Source organism: Salmo salar, chromosome 17 (genome assembly GCF_965601325.2).
Source record: "Salmo salar chromosome 17, fSalSal1, whole genome shotgun sequence".
NCBI classification, from domain to species: Eukaryota; Metazoa; Chordata; class Actinopteri; order Salmoniformes; family Salmonidae; genus Salmo; species Salmo salar.
The window spans coordinates 69273848-69291658 of record NC_138307.1 but is presented as its reverse complement, the minus strand read 5'-3'; the positions used below and the strand labels follow the sequence as shown (position 1 = coordinate 69291658).

At 48.6% G+C, this 17811-nt stretch overlaps 1 protein-coding gene across 1 annotated transcript in view; it reads left to right on the top strand.

Annotated features, from left to right (window-relative positions):
* Positions 1–17811, top strand: part of LOC106609610 (exocyst complex component 4) — a 343805-nt gene that overhangs the window by 55560 nt on the left and 270434 nt on the right. The window contains exon 7 of the mRNA XM_045700059.2: positions 15671–15845. Within this exon, the coding sequence (XP_045556015.2) occupies positions 15671–15845 (175 nt within the window). The remainder of the gene's footprint in view (positions 1–15670; positions 15846–17811) is intronic.

The following is a 17811-nucleotide window of genomic DNA, read 5'->3' as shown; positions in this document are numbered from 1 at the left end:
GTAGGAACAGTGGAGGAGAGGTACTGTATGGGTCTGAGGTGAGGTAGGAACAGTGGAGGAGAGGTACTGTATGGGTCTGAGGTGAGGTAGGAACAGTGGAGGAGAGGTACTGTATGGGTCTGAGGTGAGGAAGGAACAGTGGAGGAGAGGTACTGTATGGGTCTGAGGTGAGGAAGGAACAGTGGAGGAGAGGTACTGTATGGGTCTGAGGTGAGGTAGGAACAGTGGAGGAGAGGTACTGTATGGGTCTGAGGTGAGGTAGGAACAGTGGAGGAGAGGTACTGTATGGGTCTGAGGTGAGGTAGGAACAGTGGAGGAGAGGTACTGTATGGGTCTGAGGTGAGGTAGGAACAGTGGAGGAGAGGTACTGTATGGGTCTGAGGTGAGGTAGGAACAGTGGAGGAGAGGTACTGTATGGGTCTGAGGTGAGGTAGGAACAGTGGAGGAGAGGTACTGTATGGGTCTGAGGTGAGGTAGAAACAGTGGAGGAGAGGTACTGTATGGGTCTGAGGTGAGGTAGGAACAGTGGAGGAGAGGTACTGTATGGGTCTGAGGTGAGGTAGGAACAGTGGAGGAGAGGTACTGTGTGGGTCTGAGGTGAGGTAGGAACAGTGGAGGAGACGTACTGTTTGGGTCTGAGGTGAGGTAGGAACAGTAGAGGAGAGGTACTGTATGGGTCTGAGGTGAGGTAGGAACAGTGGAGGAGAGGTACTGTATGGGTCTGAGGTGAGGTAGGAACAGTAGAGGAGAGGTACTGTTTGGGTCTGAGGTGAGGTAGGAACAGTGGAGGAGAGGTACTGTATGGGTCTGAGGTGAGGTAGGAACAGTAGAGGAGAGGTACTGTATGGGTCTGAGGTGAGGTAGGAACAGTAGAGGAGAGGTACTGTATGGGTCTGAGGTGAGGTAGGAACAGTAGAGGAGAGGTACTGTTTGGGTCTGAGGTGAGGTAGGAACAGTAGAGGAGAGGTACTGTATGGGTCTGAGGTGAGGTAGGAACAGTAGAGGAGAGGTACTGTATGGGTCTGAGGTGAGGTAGGAACAGTAGAGGAGAGGTACTGTTTGGGTCTGTGTCTCCATCACTAATAAGCAAACAAACCATCAAGCAAGAAGGAGACAAGTTTCACTTGAATCCTGGGCTTCAGCTTTAGACAGAGTGAGTACGACAAGAGTGTTTTGGGAGCGAGTGAACTGCTAGAAAATGATTTTTGATTAGTCTCTATCCTCTCTTCCCTCTCTCTCCGCATCTCATTGTAGGAACCCTAGTAAAGCAAACACTTAAGCACACCCTCTCCTCAGCCTCCTCTGTTCTCCCTCTCCTCAGCCTCCTCTGTTCTCCCTCTCCTCAGCCTCCTCTGTTCTCCCTCTCCTCAGTCTCCTCTGTTCTCCCTCTCCTCAGTCTCCTCTGTTCTCCCTCTCCTCAGCCTCCTCTGTTCTCCCTCTCCTCAGCCTCCTCTGTTCTCCCTCTCCTCAGTCTCCTCTGTTCTCCCTCTCCTCAGCCTCCTCTGTTCTCCCTCTCCTCAGCCTCCTCTGTTCTCCATCTCCTTAGTCTCCTCTGTTCTCCCTCTCCTCAGCCTCCTCTGTTCTCCCTCTCCTCAGTCTCCTCTGTTCTCCCTCTCCTCAGCCTCCTCTGTTCTCCATCTCCTCAGTCTCCTCTGTTCTCCCTCTCCTCTGCTCTCCATCTCCTCAGTCTCCTCTGTTCTCCCTCTCCTCAGTCTCCTCTGTTCTCCATCTCCTCAGTCTCCTCAGTCTCCTCTGTTCTCCCTCTCCTCAGCCTCCTCTGTTCTCCCTCTCCTCAGCCTCCTCTGTTCTCCCTCTCCTCAGTCTCCTCTGTTCTCCCTCTCCTCTGTTCTCCTCTGTTCTCCCTCTCCTCTGTTCTCCTCTGTTCTCCCTCTCCTCAGTCTCCTCTGTTCTCCCTCTCCTCAGCCTCCTCTGTTCTCCCTCTCCTCAGCCTCCTCTGTTCTCCCTCTCCTCAGCCTCCTCTGTTCTCCCTCTCCTCAGTCTCCTCTGTTCTCCATCTCCTCAGTCTCCTCTGTTCTCCCTCTCCTCAGTCTCCTCTGTTCTCCCTCTCCTCAGCCTCCTCTGTTCTCCCTCTCCTCAGCCTCCTCTGTTCTCCCTCTCCTCAGCCTCCTCTGTTCTCCCTCTCCTCAGTCTCCTCTGTTCTCCCTCTCCTCAGCCTCCTCTGTTCTCCATCTCCTCAGTCTCCTCTGTTCTCCCTCTCCTCAGCCTCCTCTGTTCTCCCTCTCCTCAGTCTCCTCTGTTCTCCCTCTCCTCAGCCTCCTCTGTTCTCCCTCTCCTCAGCCTCCTCTGTTCTCCCTCTCCTCAGTCTCCTCTGTTCTCCCTCTCCTCAGTCTCCTCTGTTCTCCATCTCCTCAGTCTCCTCTGTTCTCCCTCTCCTCAGTCTCCTCTGTTCTCCCTCTCCTCAGTCTCCTCTGTTCTCCCTCTCCTCAGTCTCCTCTGTTCTCCATCTCCTCAGTCTCCTCAGTTCTCCTCTGTTCTCCCTCTCCTCAGTCTCCTCTGTTCTCCCTCTCCTCAGTCTCCTCTGTTCTCCATCTCCTCAGTCTCCTCAGTCTCCTCTGTTCTCCCTCTCCTCAGTCTCCTCTGTTCTCCCTCTCCTCAGCCTCCTCTGTTCTCCCTCTCCTCAGTCTCCTCTGTTCTCCATCTCCTCAGTCTCCTCATTCTCCTCTGTTCTCCCTCTCCTCAGTCTCCTCTGTTCTCCATCTCCTCAGTCTCCTCTGTTCTCCCTCTCTTCAGTCTCCTCTGTTCTCCCTCTCCTCAGCCTCCTCTGTTCTCCCTCTCCTCAGCCTCCTCTGTTCTCCCTCTCCTCAGCCTCCTCTGTTCTCCATCTCCTCAGTCTCCTCTGTTCTCCCTCTCCTCAGTCTCCTCAGTCTCCTCTGTTCTCCCTCTCCTCAGCCTCCTCTGTTCTCCCTCTCCTCAGCCTCCTCTGTTCTCCCTCTCCTCAGCCTCCTCTGTTCTCCCTCTCCTCAGCCTCCTCTGTTCTCCCTCTCCTCAGCCTCCTCTGTTCTCCCTCTCCTCAGCCTCCTCTGTTCTCCATCTCCTCAGTCTCCTCTGTTCTCCCTCTCCTCAGTCTCCTCTGTTCTCCCTCTCCTCAGTCTCCTCTGTTCTCCCTCTCCTCAGTCTCCTCTGTTCTCCCTCTCCTCAGTCTCCTCTGTTCTCCATCTCCTCAGTCTCCTCAGTCTCCTCTGTTCTCCCTCTCCTCAGTCTCCTCAGTCTCCTCTGTTCTCCATCTCCTCAGTCTCCTCAGTCTCCTCTGTTCTCCCTCTCCTCAGTCTCCTCTGTTCTCCCTCTCCTCAGTCTCCTCTGTTCTCCCTCTCCTCAGCCTCCTCTGTTCTCCCTCTCCTCAGTCTCCTCTGTTCTCCATCTCCTCAGTCTCCTCATTCTCCTCTGTTCTCCCTCTCCTCAGTCTCCTCTGTTCTCCATCTCCTCAGTCTCCTCTGTTCTCCCTCTCTTCAGTCTCCTCTGTTCTCCCTCTCCTCAGCCTCCTCTGTTCTCCCTCTCCTCAGCCTCCTCTGTTCTCCCTCTCCTCAGCCTCCTCTGTTCTCCCTCTCCTCAGTCTCCTCAGTCTCCTCTGTTCTCCCTCTCCTCAGCCTCCTCTGTTCTCCCTCTCCTCAGCCTCCTCTGTTCTCCCTCTCCTCAGCCTCCTCTGTTCTCCCTCTCCTCAGCCTCCTCTGTTCTCCCTCTCCTCAGCCTCCTCTGTTCTCCCTCTCCTCAGTCTCCTCTGTTCTCCCTCTCCTCAGTCTCCTCTGTTCTCCCTCTCCTCAGTCTCCTCTGTTCTCCCTCTCCTCAGTCTCCTCTGTTCTCCCTCTCCTCAGTCTCCTCAGTCTCCTCTGTTCTCCCTCTCCTCAGTCTCCTCAGTCTCCTCTGTTCTCCCTCTCCTCAGCCTCCTCTGTTCTCCCTCTCCTCAGCCTCCTCTGTTCTCCCTCTCCTCAGTCTCCTCTGTTCTCCCTCTCCTCAGTCTCCTCTGTTCTCCCTCTCCTCAGTCTCCTCTGTTCTCCCTCTCCTCAGTCTCCTCTGTTCTCCCTCTCCTCAGTCTCCTCTGTTCTCCCTCTCCTCTGTTCTCCTCTGTTCTCCCTCTCCTCTGTTCTCCTCTGTTCTCCCTCTCCTCTGTTCTCCTCTGTTCTGCCTCTCCTCAGTCTCCTCTGTTCTCCCTCTCCTCAGTCTCCTCAGTCTCCTCTGTTCTCCCGCTCCTCAGCCTCCTCTGTTCTCCCTCTCCTCAGCCTCCTCTGTTCTCAGCCTCCTCTGTTCTCCCTCTCCTCAGCCTCCTCTGTTCTCCCTCTCCTCAGTCTCCTCTGTTCTCCCTCTCCTCAGTCTCCTCTGTTCTCCCTCTCCTCAGCCTCCTCTGTTCTCAGCCTCCTCTGTTCTCCCTCTCCTCAGTCTCCTCTGTTCTCCCTCTCCTCAGCCTCCTCTGTTCTCCCTCTCCTCTGTTCTCCTCTGTTCTCCCTCTCCTCAGTCTCCTCTGTTCTCCCTCTCCTCAGTCTCCTCTGTTCTCCCTCTCCTCAGTCTCCTCTGTTCTCCATCTCCTCAGTCTCCTCTGTTCTCCCTCTCCTCAGTCTCCTCTGTTCTCCATCTCCTCAGTCTCCTCTGTTCTCCCTCTCCTCAGTCTCCTCTGTTCTCCCTCTCCTCAGTCTCCTCTGTTCTCCCTCTCCTCAGTCTCCTCTGTTCTCCATCTCCTCAGTCTCCTCTGTTCTCCCTCTCCTCAGTCTCCTCTGTTCTCCCTCTCCTCAGTCTCCTCTGTTCTCCATCTCCTCAGTCTCCTCTGTTCTCCCTCTCCTCAGTCTCCTCTGTTCTCCCTCTCCTCAGTCTCCTCTGTTCTCCATCTCCTCAGTCTCCTCTGTTCTCCCTCTCCTCAGTCTCCTCTGTTCTCCCTCTCCTCAGCCTCCTCTGTTCTCCCTCTCCTCTGTTCTCCTCTGTTCTCCCTCTCCTCAGTCTCCTCTGTTCTCCCTCTCCTCAGTCTCCTCTGTTCTCCCTCTCCTCAGTCTCCTCTGTTCTCCATCTCCTCAGTCTCCTCTGTTCTCCCTCTCCTCAGTCTCCTCTGTTCTCCCTCTCCTCAGCCTCCTCTGTTCTTCAGCCTCCTCTGTTCTCCCTCTCCTCAGTCTCCTCTGTTCTCCCTCTCCTCAGCCTCCTCTGTTCTCCCTCTCCTCAGCCTCCTCTGTTCTCCCTCTCCTCTGTTCTCCTCTGTTCTCCATCTCCTCAGTCCGTTCATTGCTAGCTGTTTTACTGTTTTCTCCTCCACCTCTATTGTACCCCATTGGATCAATTCCTGCTGTTTCCCCGCACGTTTTTCATAACTCCCTCATTTAAGGAAATGGAGTAATCCAGAAAGCCAAGACCCAGCCTCTGCTTTTCCCCTCAGCATTCATTCACTCCGCAGAAAAAAAACAGGAAATCACAAGATACTGGAAGAGAAGGGACATAATGACGGCACTTAAGAAAGCACTTACCTTCAGCTGAGATGAACACTTGTTTTTTTTGGACGCCGTCTGTTTTCACGGTGTCTGTGTGTGTAACTTGTGCCCTCTAATCCTAGCCGTTCTCCACGTTTCAGGAGGTGGTCGTTGGTTCACCTGTCCTGAAGCATTGTGACTACTGGGTTTACGTTAGTGCTGAGACCTTGGCTGCATTTCATTCCAGAAAGGTTATCTCCCTCTTCTCTTTCCTAGTTGCTTACTCCCCTTCACGGATCTGACACGACTGGATAGGTGAAGGCAATATGGAGGAAACTAGGTAGAGTGTCAATATGGAGGAAACTAGGTCGTTTTAACTAACACCTACCCAGTTAGTCAATATGGAGGAAACTAGGTAGTGTCAATATGGAGGAAACTAGGTCGTTTTAACTAACACCAACCCAGTTAGTCAATATGGAGGAAACTAGGTAGTGTCAATATGGAGGAAACTAGGTCGTTTTAACTAACACCTACCCAGTTAGTCAATATGGAGGAAACTAGGTAGTTTTAACTAACACCTACCCAGTTAGTCAATATGGAGGAAACTAGGTAGTTTTAACTAACACCTACCCAGTTAGTCAATATGGAGGAAACTAGGTAGTTTTAACTAACACCAACCCAGTTAGTCAATATGGAGGAAACTAGGTAGAGTTTTAACACCTACCCAGTTAGTCAATATGGAGGAAACTAGGTAGAGTTTTAACTAACACCTACCCAGTTAGTCAATATAGAGGAAACTAGGTAGTTTTAGCTAACACCTACCCAGTTAGTCAATATAGAGGAAACTAGGTAGAGTTTTAACACCTACCCAGTTAGTCAATATGGAGGAAACTAGGTAGTTTTATCTAACACCTACCCAGTTAGTCAATATGGAGGAAACTAGGTAGTTTTAGCTAACACCTACCCAGTTAGTCAATATAGAGGAAACTAGGTAGAGTTTTAACACCTACCCAGTTAGTCAATATGGAGGAAACTAGGTAGTTTTATCTAACACCTACCCAGTTAGTCAATATGGAGGAAACTAGGTAGTTTTAGCTAACACCTACCCAGTTAGTCAATATAGAGGAAACTAGGTAGAGTTTTAGGCAACACCTACCCAGTTAGTCAATATAGAGGAAACTAGGTAGTTTTATCTAACACCTACCCAGTTAGTCAATATAGAGGAAACTAGGTAGAGTTTTAACATCTACCCAGTTAGTCAATATGGAGGAAACTAGGTAGAGTTTTAACACCTACCCAGTTAGTCAGTATGGAGGAAACTAGGTAGAGTTTTAACACCTACCCAGTTAGTCAATATGGAGGAAACTAGGTAGTTTTAACTAACACCTACCCAGTTAGTCAATATGGAGGAAACTAGGTAGAGTTTTAACACCTACCCAGTTAGTCAATATAGAGGAAACTAGGTCGTTTTAGCTAACACCTACCCAGTTAGTCAATATGGAGGAAACTAGGTAGAGTTTTAACTAACACCTACCCAGTTAGTCAATATAGAGGAAACTAGGTAGTTTTAGCTAACACCTACCCAGTTAGTCAATATAGAGGTAACTAGGTAGAGTTTTAACATCTACCCAGTTAGTCAATATGGAGGAAACTAGGTAGAGTTTTAACTAACACCTACCCAGTTAGTCAATATAGAGGAAACTAGGTAGTTTTAACTAACACCTACCCAGTTAGTCAATATAGAGGAAACTAGGTAGTTTTATCTAACACCAACCCAGTTAGTCAATATAGAGGAAACTAGGTAGTTTTATCTAACACCTACCCAGATAGTCAATATAGAGGAAACTAGGTAGAGTTTTAACACCTACCCAGTTAGTCAATATGGAGGAAACTAGGTAGAGTTTTAACTAACACCTACCCAGTTAGTCAATATGGAGGAAACTAGGTAGTTTTAACTAACACCTACCCAGTTAGTCAATATAGAGGAAACTAGGTAGAGTTTTAAACACCCAGTTAGTCAATATTGAGGAAACTAGGTAGAGTTTATCTAACACCTACCCAGTTAGTCAATATGGAGGAAACTAGGTAGAGTTTTAACACCTACCCAGTTAGTCAATATGGAGGAAACTAGGTAGAGTTTTAACACCTACCCAGTTAGTCAATATGGAGGAAACTAGGTAGAGTTTTAACACCTACCCAGTTAGTCAATATTGAGGAAACTAGGTAGAGTTTTAACACCAACCCAGTTAGTCAGTATGGAGGAAACTAGGTAGAGTTTTAACACCTACCCAGTTAGTATCTGATCTGTTAAGGGGAGTGAACAAGGGCAAAAGGGAAGGGACAAGTTTTTTGGACGTTATGCAACACCAGGGATAGTCAGACGTCTAATCAGACAGCCAATCAGGTGTTAAACACAGTAGAGGCAGGACATTTGGGACAACACCTGCCATCGACCATGGAAAAACAGACACACTGCTGCTTTAAACATAAACATGCCAAGACACACACACACACACACACACACACACACACACACACACACACACACACACACACACATACAGACACACATAGACACACACACACACACATACAGACACACACACACACACACACACACACACACACACACACACACACACACACATACAGACACACATAGACACACACACACACACACACACACACACACACACACACACACACACACACACACACCATTGATGTTGTAGCATTTAAAAGAGACTGTGTTGTTATTCTGTCAGAGATGTTGGGTCAGGCCTTGGCTCCCATCGTGTGCTGAATCTGATCTGACTCCAGTATAGGACAACACAGTGCAGCTTGTTTTCAACCCCACCTTCTCCATATCCTTTTTACATTAGTGTGTGTATGTACGTGTGTTTGTGCGCACACACACAAGTTCAAGCCGAGGCCCGTTGCTATGGAAACCCCTATAGAAGAAGTGTAGCAAGGTGTTCTGTCTGGCATAATGAGCAACACATAGATGGTGCTGTTCAGTAGACAATGCCCAGCGTATTGCACAGCATCTCTAAAGGGTTCCTGTAAAACATCCTCACTGTGCAGTCCTTTGATTTGAATACTGATCTAGAGCCTATTTCCTGTGCTTTGTCTCTTCTTCTAATCTAATAGTAGAGGAATTTGGTTGACATGGTGATATGGGGGCAGTAAGATAGCTACCCAGATGGTGTCACAGACATATTGGATTGTCATATTGAAGATCTGTTGGTGTTTATCCTGGTTAGACTTGCAACATTCTGATAACTTTCCCCAAATTCCCAGGTTTTCTAGAAATCCGGGTTAGAAGCCTGGGAATGTTGCTACCCTGGTACATACAGTATGTCTGATGATGCAACTAGCCAGGTTATGGACTATGGCTGATCATATAGCCAGTTTATTTCATATAGCCAGTGTTGTGTGTGTCGGGGTGATGACCTGGCACAGTCACTTAGCGTAATGGTTCCTGTGAAGACACTCCAGGCGACAATAAATACCATTCTCCTGGGTGAGTTAGGGTCCCAGCTAGCCCACCTCACACACACACATTCACTCAACACACACATGTATTAATACACAGACTAATTCACACTTAAACACATACACACACACACCCTGAATGACCTCTTGACCGCAGTGCGTGATCCCTCCTCGCTCCGGAGACCCTCTCTCTGCCGTCCATCACCTGGGTGTCTGTGTCTTCCATCCTTCAGGGAATTGAGAAGATCTATTAGAATGGCCTGCTGTGTGAGAAAACGAGGGGAATGGGGCTCTCTCTCTCTCTGCTCTGTAAAACCAGAGATTCATCACATGGAACGAGGGATGAGGGAAGAGAACAGGTGAAAGGTCAGAACCTGGTGGGGGGGGCTGTGTGTGTGTGTGTGTGTGTATGTGTGTGTGAGCAAGTGTGTGTGTGTGGAACAGAGATCCCATTGTATCTCCTCACCACATAAGATGGACCCCTCATGCTCACTGAGGTATGTCTCATTGTGATTTGTACCTGTCCCTAACCATTAATAACATACACCCTCCCTGTCTGTCTGTCTGTCTGTCTGTCTGTCTGTCTGTCTGTCTGTCTGTCTGTCTGTCTGTCTGTCTGTCTGTCTGTCTGTCTGTCTGTCTGTCTGTCCCTAACCATTAATAACATACACCCTCCCTGTCTGTCTGTCTGTCTGTCTGTCTGTCTGTCTGTCTGTCTGTCTGTCCCTAACCATTCATAACATACTCCCTGTCTGTCTGTCTGTCTGTCCCTAACCATTCATAACATACTCTCTGTCTGTCTGTCTGTCTGTCTGTCTGTCTGTCTGTCTGTCTGTCTGTCTGTCTGTCTGTCTGTCTGTCTGTCTGTCTGTCTGTCTGTCCCTAACCATTCATAACATACTCTCTGTCTGTCTGTCTGTCTGTCTGTCTGTCTGTCTGTCTGTCTGTCTGTCTGTCTGTCTGTCCCTAACCATTCATAACATACTCCCTGTCTGTCTGTCTGTCCCTAACCATTCATAACATACTCCCTGTCTGTCTGTCTGTCTGTCTGTCTGTCTGTCTGTCTGTCTGTCTGTCTGTCTGTCTGTCTGTCTGTCCCTAACCATTCATAACATACTCCCTCCCTGTCTGTCTGTCTGTCTGTCTGTCCCTAACCATTCATAACATCCTCCCTGTCTGTCTGTCCCTAACCATTCATAACATACTCCCTCCCTGTCTGTCTGTCTGTCTATCCCTAACCATTCATAACATACTCCCTCCCTGTCTGTCTGTCTGTCTGTCCCTAACCATTCATAACATACTCCCTCCCTGTCTGTCTGTCTGTCCCTAACCATTCATAACATACTCCCTCCCTGTCTGTCTATCCCTAACCATTCATAACATACTCCCTCCCTGTCTGTCTGTCTGTCTGTCCCTAACCATTCATAACATACTCCCTCCCTCCCTGTCTGTCTCCCTAACCATTCATAACATACTCCCTCCCTGTCTGTCTATCCCTAACCATTCATAACATACTCCCTCCCTGTCTGTCTGTCTGTCTGTCCCTAACCATTCATAACATACTCCCTCCCTCCCTGTCTCTGTCCCTAACCATTCATAACATACACCCTCCCTGTCTATCCCTAACCATTCATAACATACACCCTCCCTGTCTGTCTGTCCCTAACCATTCATAACATACTCCCTCCCTGTCTGTCTGTCCCTAACCATTCATAACATACTCCCTCCCTGTCTGTCTGTCCCTAACCATTCATAACATACTCCCTCCCTGTCTGTCTGTCCCTAACCATTCATAACATACTCCCTCCCTGTCTGTCTGTCCCTAACCATTCATAACATACTCCCTCCCTGTCTGTCTGTCCCTAACCATTCATAACATACTCCCTCCCTGTCTGTCTGTCTCCCTAACCATTCATAACATACTCCCTCCCTCCCTGTCTGTCTGTCCCTAACCATTCATAACATACACCCTCCCTGTCTGTCTGTCTGTCTGTCCCTAACCATTCATAACATACTCCCTCCCTGTCTGTCTGTCTCCCTAACCATTCATAACATACTCCCTCCCTCCCTGTCTGTCTGTCCCTAACCATTCATAACATACTCCCTCCCTGTCTGTCTGTCTGTCTGTCCCTAACCATTCATAACATACTCCCTCCCTGTCTGTCTATCCCTAACCATTCATAACATACTCCCTCCCTGTCTGTCTGTCCCTAACCATTCATAACATACTCCCTCCCTGTCTGTCTGTCTGTCTGTCCCTAACCATTCATAACATACTCCCTCCCTCCCTGTCTGTCTGTTCCTAACCATTCATAACATACTCCCTCCCTCCCTGTCTGTCTGTCCCTAACCATTCATAACATACTCCCTCCCTCCCTGTCTGTCTGTCCCTAACCATTCATAACATACACCCTCCCTGTCTGTCTGTCCCTAACCATTCATAACATACTCCCTCCCTCCCTGTCTGTCTGTCCCTAACCATTCATAACATACTCCCTCCCTCCCTGTCTGTCTGTCCCTAACCATTCATAACATACTCCCTCCCTGTCTGTCTGTCCCTAACCATTCATAACATACACCCTCCCTGTCTATCCCTAACCATTCATAACATACACCCTCCCTGTCTGTCTGTCTGTCTGTCCCTAACCATTCATAACATACTCCCTCCCTGTCTGTCTATCCCTAACCATTCATAACATACTCCCTCCCTGTCTGTCTGTCCCTAACCATTCATAACATACTCCCTCCCTCCCTGTCTGTCTGTCTGTCTGTCCCTAACAATTCATAACATCCTCCCTCCCTCCCTCCCTCCCTCCCTCCGTCCCTCCCTCCCTCCCTCCCTCCCTCCCTCCGTCCGTCCGTCCGTCCGTCTGTCCCTAACCATTCATAACATACACTCCATCTGTCTGTCCCTAACCATTCATAACATACTCCCTCCCTGTCTGTCTGTCTGTCTGTCCCTAACCATTCATAACATACTCCCTCCCTGTCTGTCTGTCCCTAACCATTCATAACATACTCCCTCCCTGTCTGTCTGTCCCTAACCATTCATAACATACTCCCTCCCTCCCTGTCTGTCTGTCCCTAACCATTCATAACATACTCCCTCCCTGTCTGTCTGTCCCTAACCATTCATAACATACTCCCTCCCTCCCTGTCTGTCTCCCTAACCATTCATAACATACTCCCTCCCTCCCTGTCTGTCTGTCCCTAACCATTCATAACATACTCCCTCCCTGTCTGTCTGTCCCTAACCATTCATAACATACTCCCTCCCTGTCTGTCTGTCCCTAACCATTCATAACATACTCCCTCCCTGTCTGTCTGTCCCTAACCATTCATAACATACTCCCTCCCTGTCTGTCTATCCCTAACCATTCATAACATACTCCCTCCCTGTCTGTCTATCCCTAACCATTCATAACATACTCCCTCCCTGTCTGTCTGTCCCTAACCATTCATAACATACTCCCTCCCTGTCTGTCTGTCCCTAACCATTCATAACATACTCCCTCCCTGTCTGTCTATCCCTAACCATTCATAACATACTCCCTCCCTGTCTGTCTGTCCCTAACCATTCATAACATACTCCCTCCCTGTCTGTCTGTCCCTAACCATTCATAACATACTCCCTCCCTGTCTGTCTATCCCTAACCATTCATAACATACTCCCTCCCTGTCTGTCTATCCCTAACCATTCATAACATACTCCCTCCCTGTCTGTCTGTCCCTAACCATTCATAACATACTCCCTCCCTGTCTGTCTGTCCCTAACCATTCATAACATACTCCCTCCCTGTCTGTCTGTCCCTAACCATTCATAACATACTCCCTCCCTGTCTGTCTGTCCCTAACCATTCATAACATACTCCCTCCCTCCCTGTCTGTCTGTCCCTAACCATTCATAACATACTCCCTCCCTGTCTGTCTGTCTGTCTGTCCCTAACCATTCATAACATACTCCCTCCCTGTCTGTCTGTCCCTAACCATTCATAACATACACCCTCCCTGTCTGTCTGTCCCTAACCATTCATAACATACTCCCTCCCTCCCTGTCTGTCTGTCCCTAACCATTCATAACATACACCCTCCCTGTCTGTCTGTCCCTACCCATTCATAACATACTCCCTCCCTCCCTGTCTGTCTGTCCCTAACCATTCATAACATACTCCCTCCCTCCCTGTCTGTCTGTCTGTCTGTCTGTCCCTAACCATTCATAACATACTCCCTCCCTGTCTGTCTGTCTGTCTGTCTCCCTAACCATTCATAACATACTCCCTCCCTCCCTGTCTGTCTCCCTAACCATTCATAACATACTCCCTCCCTGTCTGTCTGTCTGTCTCCCTAACCATTCATAACATACTCCCTCCCTGTCTGTCTGTCTCCCTAACCATTCATAACATACTCCCTCCCTGTCTGTCTGTCCCTAACCATTCATAACATACTCCCTCCCTGTCTGTCTATCCCTAACCATTCATAACATGTCTGTCTGTCTGTCTGTCTGTCTGTCTGTCTGTCTGTCTGTCTGTCTGTCTGTCTGTCCCTAACCATTCATAACATACTCTCTGTCTGTCTGTCTGTCTGTCTGTCTGTCTGTCTGTCTGTCTGTCTGTCTGTCTGTCCCTAACCATTCATAACATACTCCCATTCATAACATCCTCCCTCCCTCCCTCCCTCCCTCCCTCCCTCCCTCCCTGTCTGTCTGTCTGTCTGTCTGTCTGTCTGTCTGTCTGTCTGTCTGTCTGTCTGTCTGTCTGTCTGTCTGTCTGTCTGTCTGTCTGTCTGTCTGTCTGTCTGTCTGTCTGTCTGTCTGTCCCTAACCATTCATAACATACACCCTCCCTGTCTGTCTGTCTGTCTGTCCCTAACCATTCATAACATACTCCCTCCCTGTCTGTCTGTCCCTAACAATTCATAACATACACCCTCCCTCCCTCCCTCCCTCCGTCCGTCCGTCCGTCCGTCTGTCCCTAACCATTCATAACATACACTCCATCTGTCTGTCCCTAACCATTCATAACATACACCCTCCCTCCCTCCCTCCGTCCGTCTGTCTGTCTCCCTAACCATTCATAACATACTCCCTGTCTGTCTGTCTGTCCCTAACCATTCATAACATACTCCCTCCCTGTCTGTCTATCCCTAACCATTCATAACATGTCTGCCTGTCTGCCTGTCTGCCTGTCTGCCTGTCTGTCTGTCTGTCTGTCTGTCTGTCTGTCTGTCTGTCTGTCTGTCTGTCTGTCTGTCTGTCTCCCTAACCATTCATAACATACACCCTCCCTGTCTACCAGTCTAGTGATGAACTACCAACCAAACACCCTCCATCCATCTCTCTCTCTCTCTTTCTCACATCCTTCATTTTCCCCCACCCAATATTCTTTTCATGTAACATTCATCTAAAGTTTAAAAAGTTAGGCGAAGATCCCATGTCTCTCCTAAACTCACTCAGCCTCTGGTGTATATGTACCGTTCAGATCCGGCACGGCGTTTAGCCCAACCTTCCTCAGTAAATAAAGTCAGAAGTGTCCCCACATCCCTGAAAAGAAAAGACCACCAGATGTGTGTGAGTCCTAGTGGAACCAGAGACGTTGACAGATGCTGCTAATTGTAGTCAGAGCCAGCTGCCTCTGTGTGACTGGGGTAACACTCTGCCAGTACCTCCACTGTTCTTTTCAACCGCTCAGCCCAAACCAGCTACCCGGGTGAGGCTCCTTTTGCCTGCCGATTGAAGTAGATTTCTGAATGTTTATTAAGTTAATGAATTGTAGTTGTTGCTGAGGCAGGTTGGTTAACGCCACACGAACAAAGCCTGAGGCCTGAGGAGACTCTAAACTCAAAGCTAATGTCTGGATCGGTGGGCTGACGGCTTGACTTCACTACCTGTTTGGTCACTTTTCCTCTCTAGGCTCTAGTGTTGTGTATTTCAGGTCAGAATACAGTATGCTTAGAGAGAAGACTTACATTGTTAAATACTTCTCCTCAGATATGTAGTACCTTACAAAAACGAAGTGCTTCACTCCTGTTCCAACAGATATATGCACTTAACCAACCACAATTAAGAGAATACTTATTGTATTTTCCCTCTTTACATTGAAAGATTGGTCCTTGTGTGGACTGGTGGAGGCTGAAGTACTCTACTAAAGAGCAGGTTTGAATCAGAAATATAATTTCATAATTTAGCTTTAACGTTGAGCTGAGGTCAGAATGGTTTTGACTACTATGCATTAGCTTCTCCGTTAGTAGTCAGTTATTGAATGAGAGTCAATGAGAGTAGAGAGGAGCTTTTAGACCTGGAGGCTGACAGGAGTGGTGCTGCCTTAGAGACCTCCTGATGGTCCACCATCAGTGGTCCAGGATCAGTTGTCTTTACCTCTGTTCTAACTCTTAACCTGTGTGAGCCTCACAATACAACTGACCTGGGATGAATTGATAAGAACAGTTTGCATTTCTGTTCGAATATCAACCGTCCTCCCTTCCTTAACGTAATCACTCTAACACTGAGGTGAAACCCTAGGAAGGAAGAAAGGATGCATTTGAAAGGAATTCAAACTGGGTCTTAGTACCTGCTGCATCTTAGCACCCTATTCCAATACTCTTCAACTGTATCATTCATTTCCTCCCTTCCTTGAAGTAATTTCAGAAGGAAGGAAGGAAGGAGGCATTATGAGTATTCTAACGGGGCCAGTGTTTGGGCTGTGTATTGGAGCTTCTTCACCTGTTATCCCACCAGCCGTCCTCACCACAACCTCTCTCTCTGCTGCCCTCTGCAGGCTGCTGCTGGAACTGCTGGAGCTGCTGTTTGACAAGTTCAACGCGGTGGCTGCGGCCCACAGTGTGGTGCTGGCCCACCTGCAGCAGATTGTGGTGTCCCCCAACGGAGCCCAGGAGGGCATCAAGCTCTATGAGCAAGCCGACGTCTCTGCTAAGATCCAGACCGTCCTCCAGGTCAGTTCAAGTTTAAAATGTCAAGTTTTGAATCCATCACAGTCCCGAATCCCTGCACCACACAAACACACAAATAAAAAATATCAACCAAGATCCATCTGCCGATCTGTGTATCCATAAAGATTCACGGATGATTTGCACACATGTGGTTAAACCTTTAGACTGTGAAAGCATAGATTAGGCTTCCATGAGTAGGAATGATCACACATGATGCTAACTAGGAGAGACAAGACTCACTGTTCTGACATGAACTACAATGACAAAAACAGATAAAGCTTTACCTTTAGTGACGACAATCTTTACTAATGCTGGTTGACTATTTACTGTACACGTTCATTGTAGAAATCAATCTGGTTCTTCATATGCGGCCCGGGGGGTGTGTGACTGTGAAAGCATGCCGTATCCATGGCAAGAGGGATGTAGGCTAATTCCTTGAGAGAATGCTGTTAACTCTGTGTGTGTTGTGCATCCAGCTATGAATCCTGGCAGTGTTTCACCCAACACTCGTTTGTGCAGCCAGTCAATGTTGTCTTTCTTTTCAAAGAAGAGATTATTCTTGTGGGACGAGTGCTGAGAACATGAAAGTACGTCAGTTTAAATGCAGTTCCTGAGCTATCTAGCCATGCTGCACGCGCAAGTACACACACGTGTATTAAAAAAAACACATTGCAACACACATAGTCAAACAAACACACACAAGCACACACAATAACTCTCTCCCCTAGTCTAGTCAGTGAGTGCTGGGGGTGCATGCCTTACATGGGCGTTCCTCAGGGATGTGTCATAGGTCACTTGCAAACAGCTGCTCATCTCCTCAGCCAATCAGACGGGAGCAGAGAGCAAACACAGTGCAGCCGACACGCACCAATTAAAGGGCTGCAATTAAAGCAGGCAATCAGGGGAAGTGCCTGTTCCTATGTGTGTCACAACTAAAATCAACCCCACTGTATTATTTTATTTTTTTCGATTCCTAATCTGACACGATGATGAAATCCATAGCGCTTGATTTCTTCCGTCGCGTTCTAAGACGTAAGCCTGTGTGTAGGTGGACACATTTCAGAGTGTAGTGAAGTGTTGAAATGAGCGGAAGGATGAGAAGGGAACACAGGTCTGATGATGAAACGGAGGAGCCAGAGGGGACGTTGGCTCGGGAACAACCAGTTCCCTGGGGAAGCGTTCCAGTAACGTGTATCTAGCTATCCCCTGTGGAGAGAGTCATTGTGAGGTGTAGCTCCAGGGTATTATCCCGTCACACATGTGAGTGATGGCTGGGCTCCAGCTTGAGCTCTGAGCATTAAAGAGCCTACAGCCAAACTACAGATGGAGGAGTGAGGATCCACATTATGGTTCGAGGACTGGTTTTCTAGATATGGTCTCTGACTGCTCACTCCAGACCAGTCTGCTGCCATGCAGCTTGGTCTGTATGGATTAGGCTTCCAATGACACAAACCCATATAGCCTTACCTTTAGTGACCACAATCTTTACTAATGTGGATTGACTATTTACTGTACACGTTCATTGTAAAAATCAATCTGGTTTCTTTATATGCAGCCCAGGGCTGTGTGTAGGACTGTGGAAGCAGATGCGCGCGCACCACACACACACACACACACACACACACACACACACACAGAATGTCAGTGAGTCTTGCCTTTCCAAGTTAGCATAATTGTTTTTATTTTATAATGTTGATCTTCTTTTACATTTTTTTTACATCCCTAATGCCTGGCCACACCCCCATCCCTAGTGCCTGGCCACACCCCCATCCCTAGTGCCTGGCCACACCCCCATCCCTAGTGCCTGGCCACACCCCCATCCCTAGTGCCTGGCCACACCCCCATCCCTAGTGCCTGGCCACACCCCCATCCCTAGTGCCTGGCCACACCCCCATCCCTAGTGCTTGGCCACACCCCCATCCCTAGTGCCTGGCCACACCCCCATCCCTAGTGCCTGGCCACACCCCCA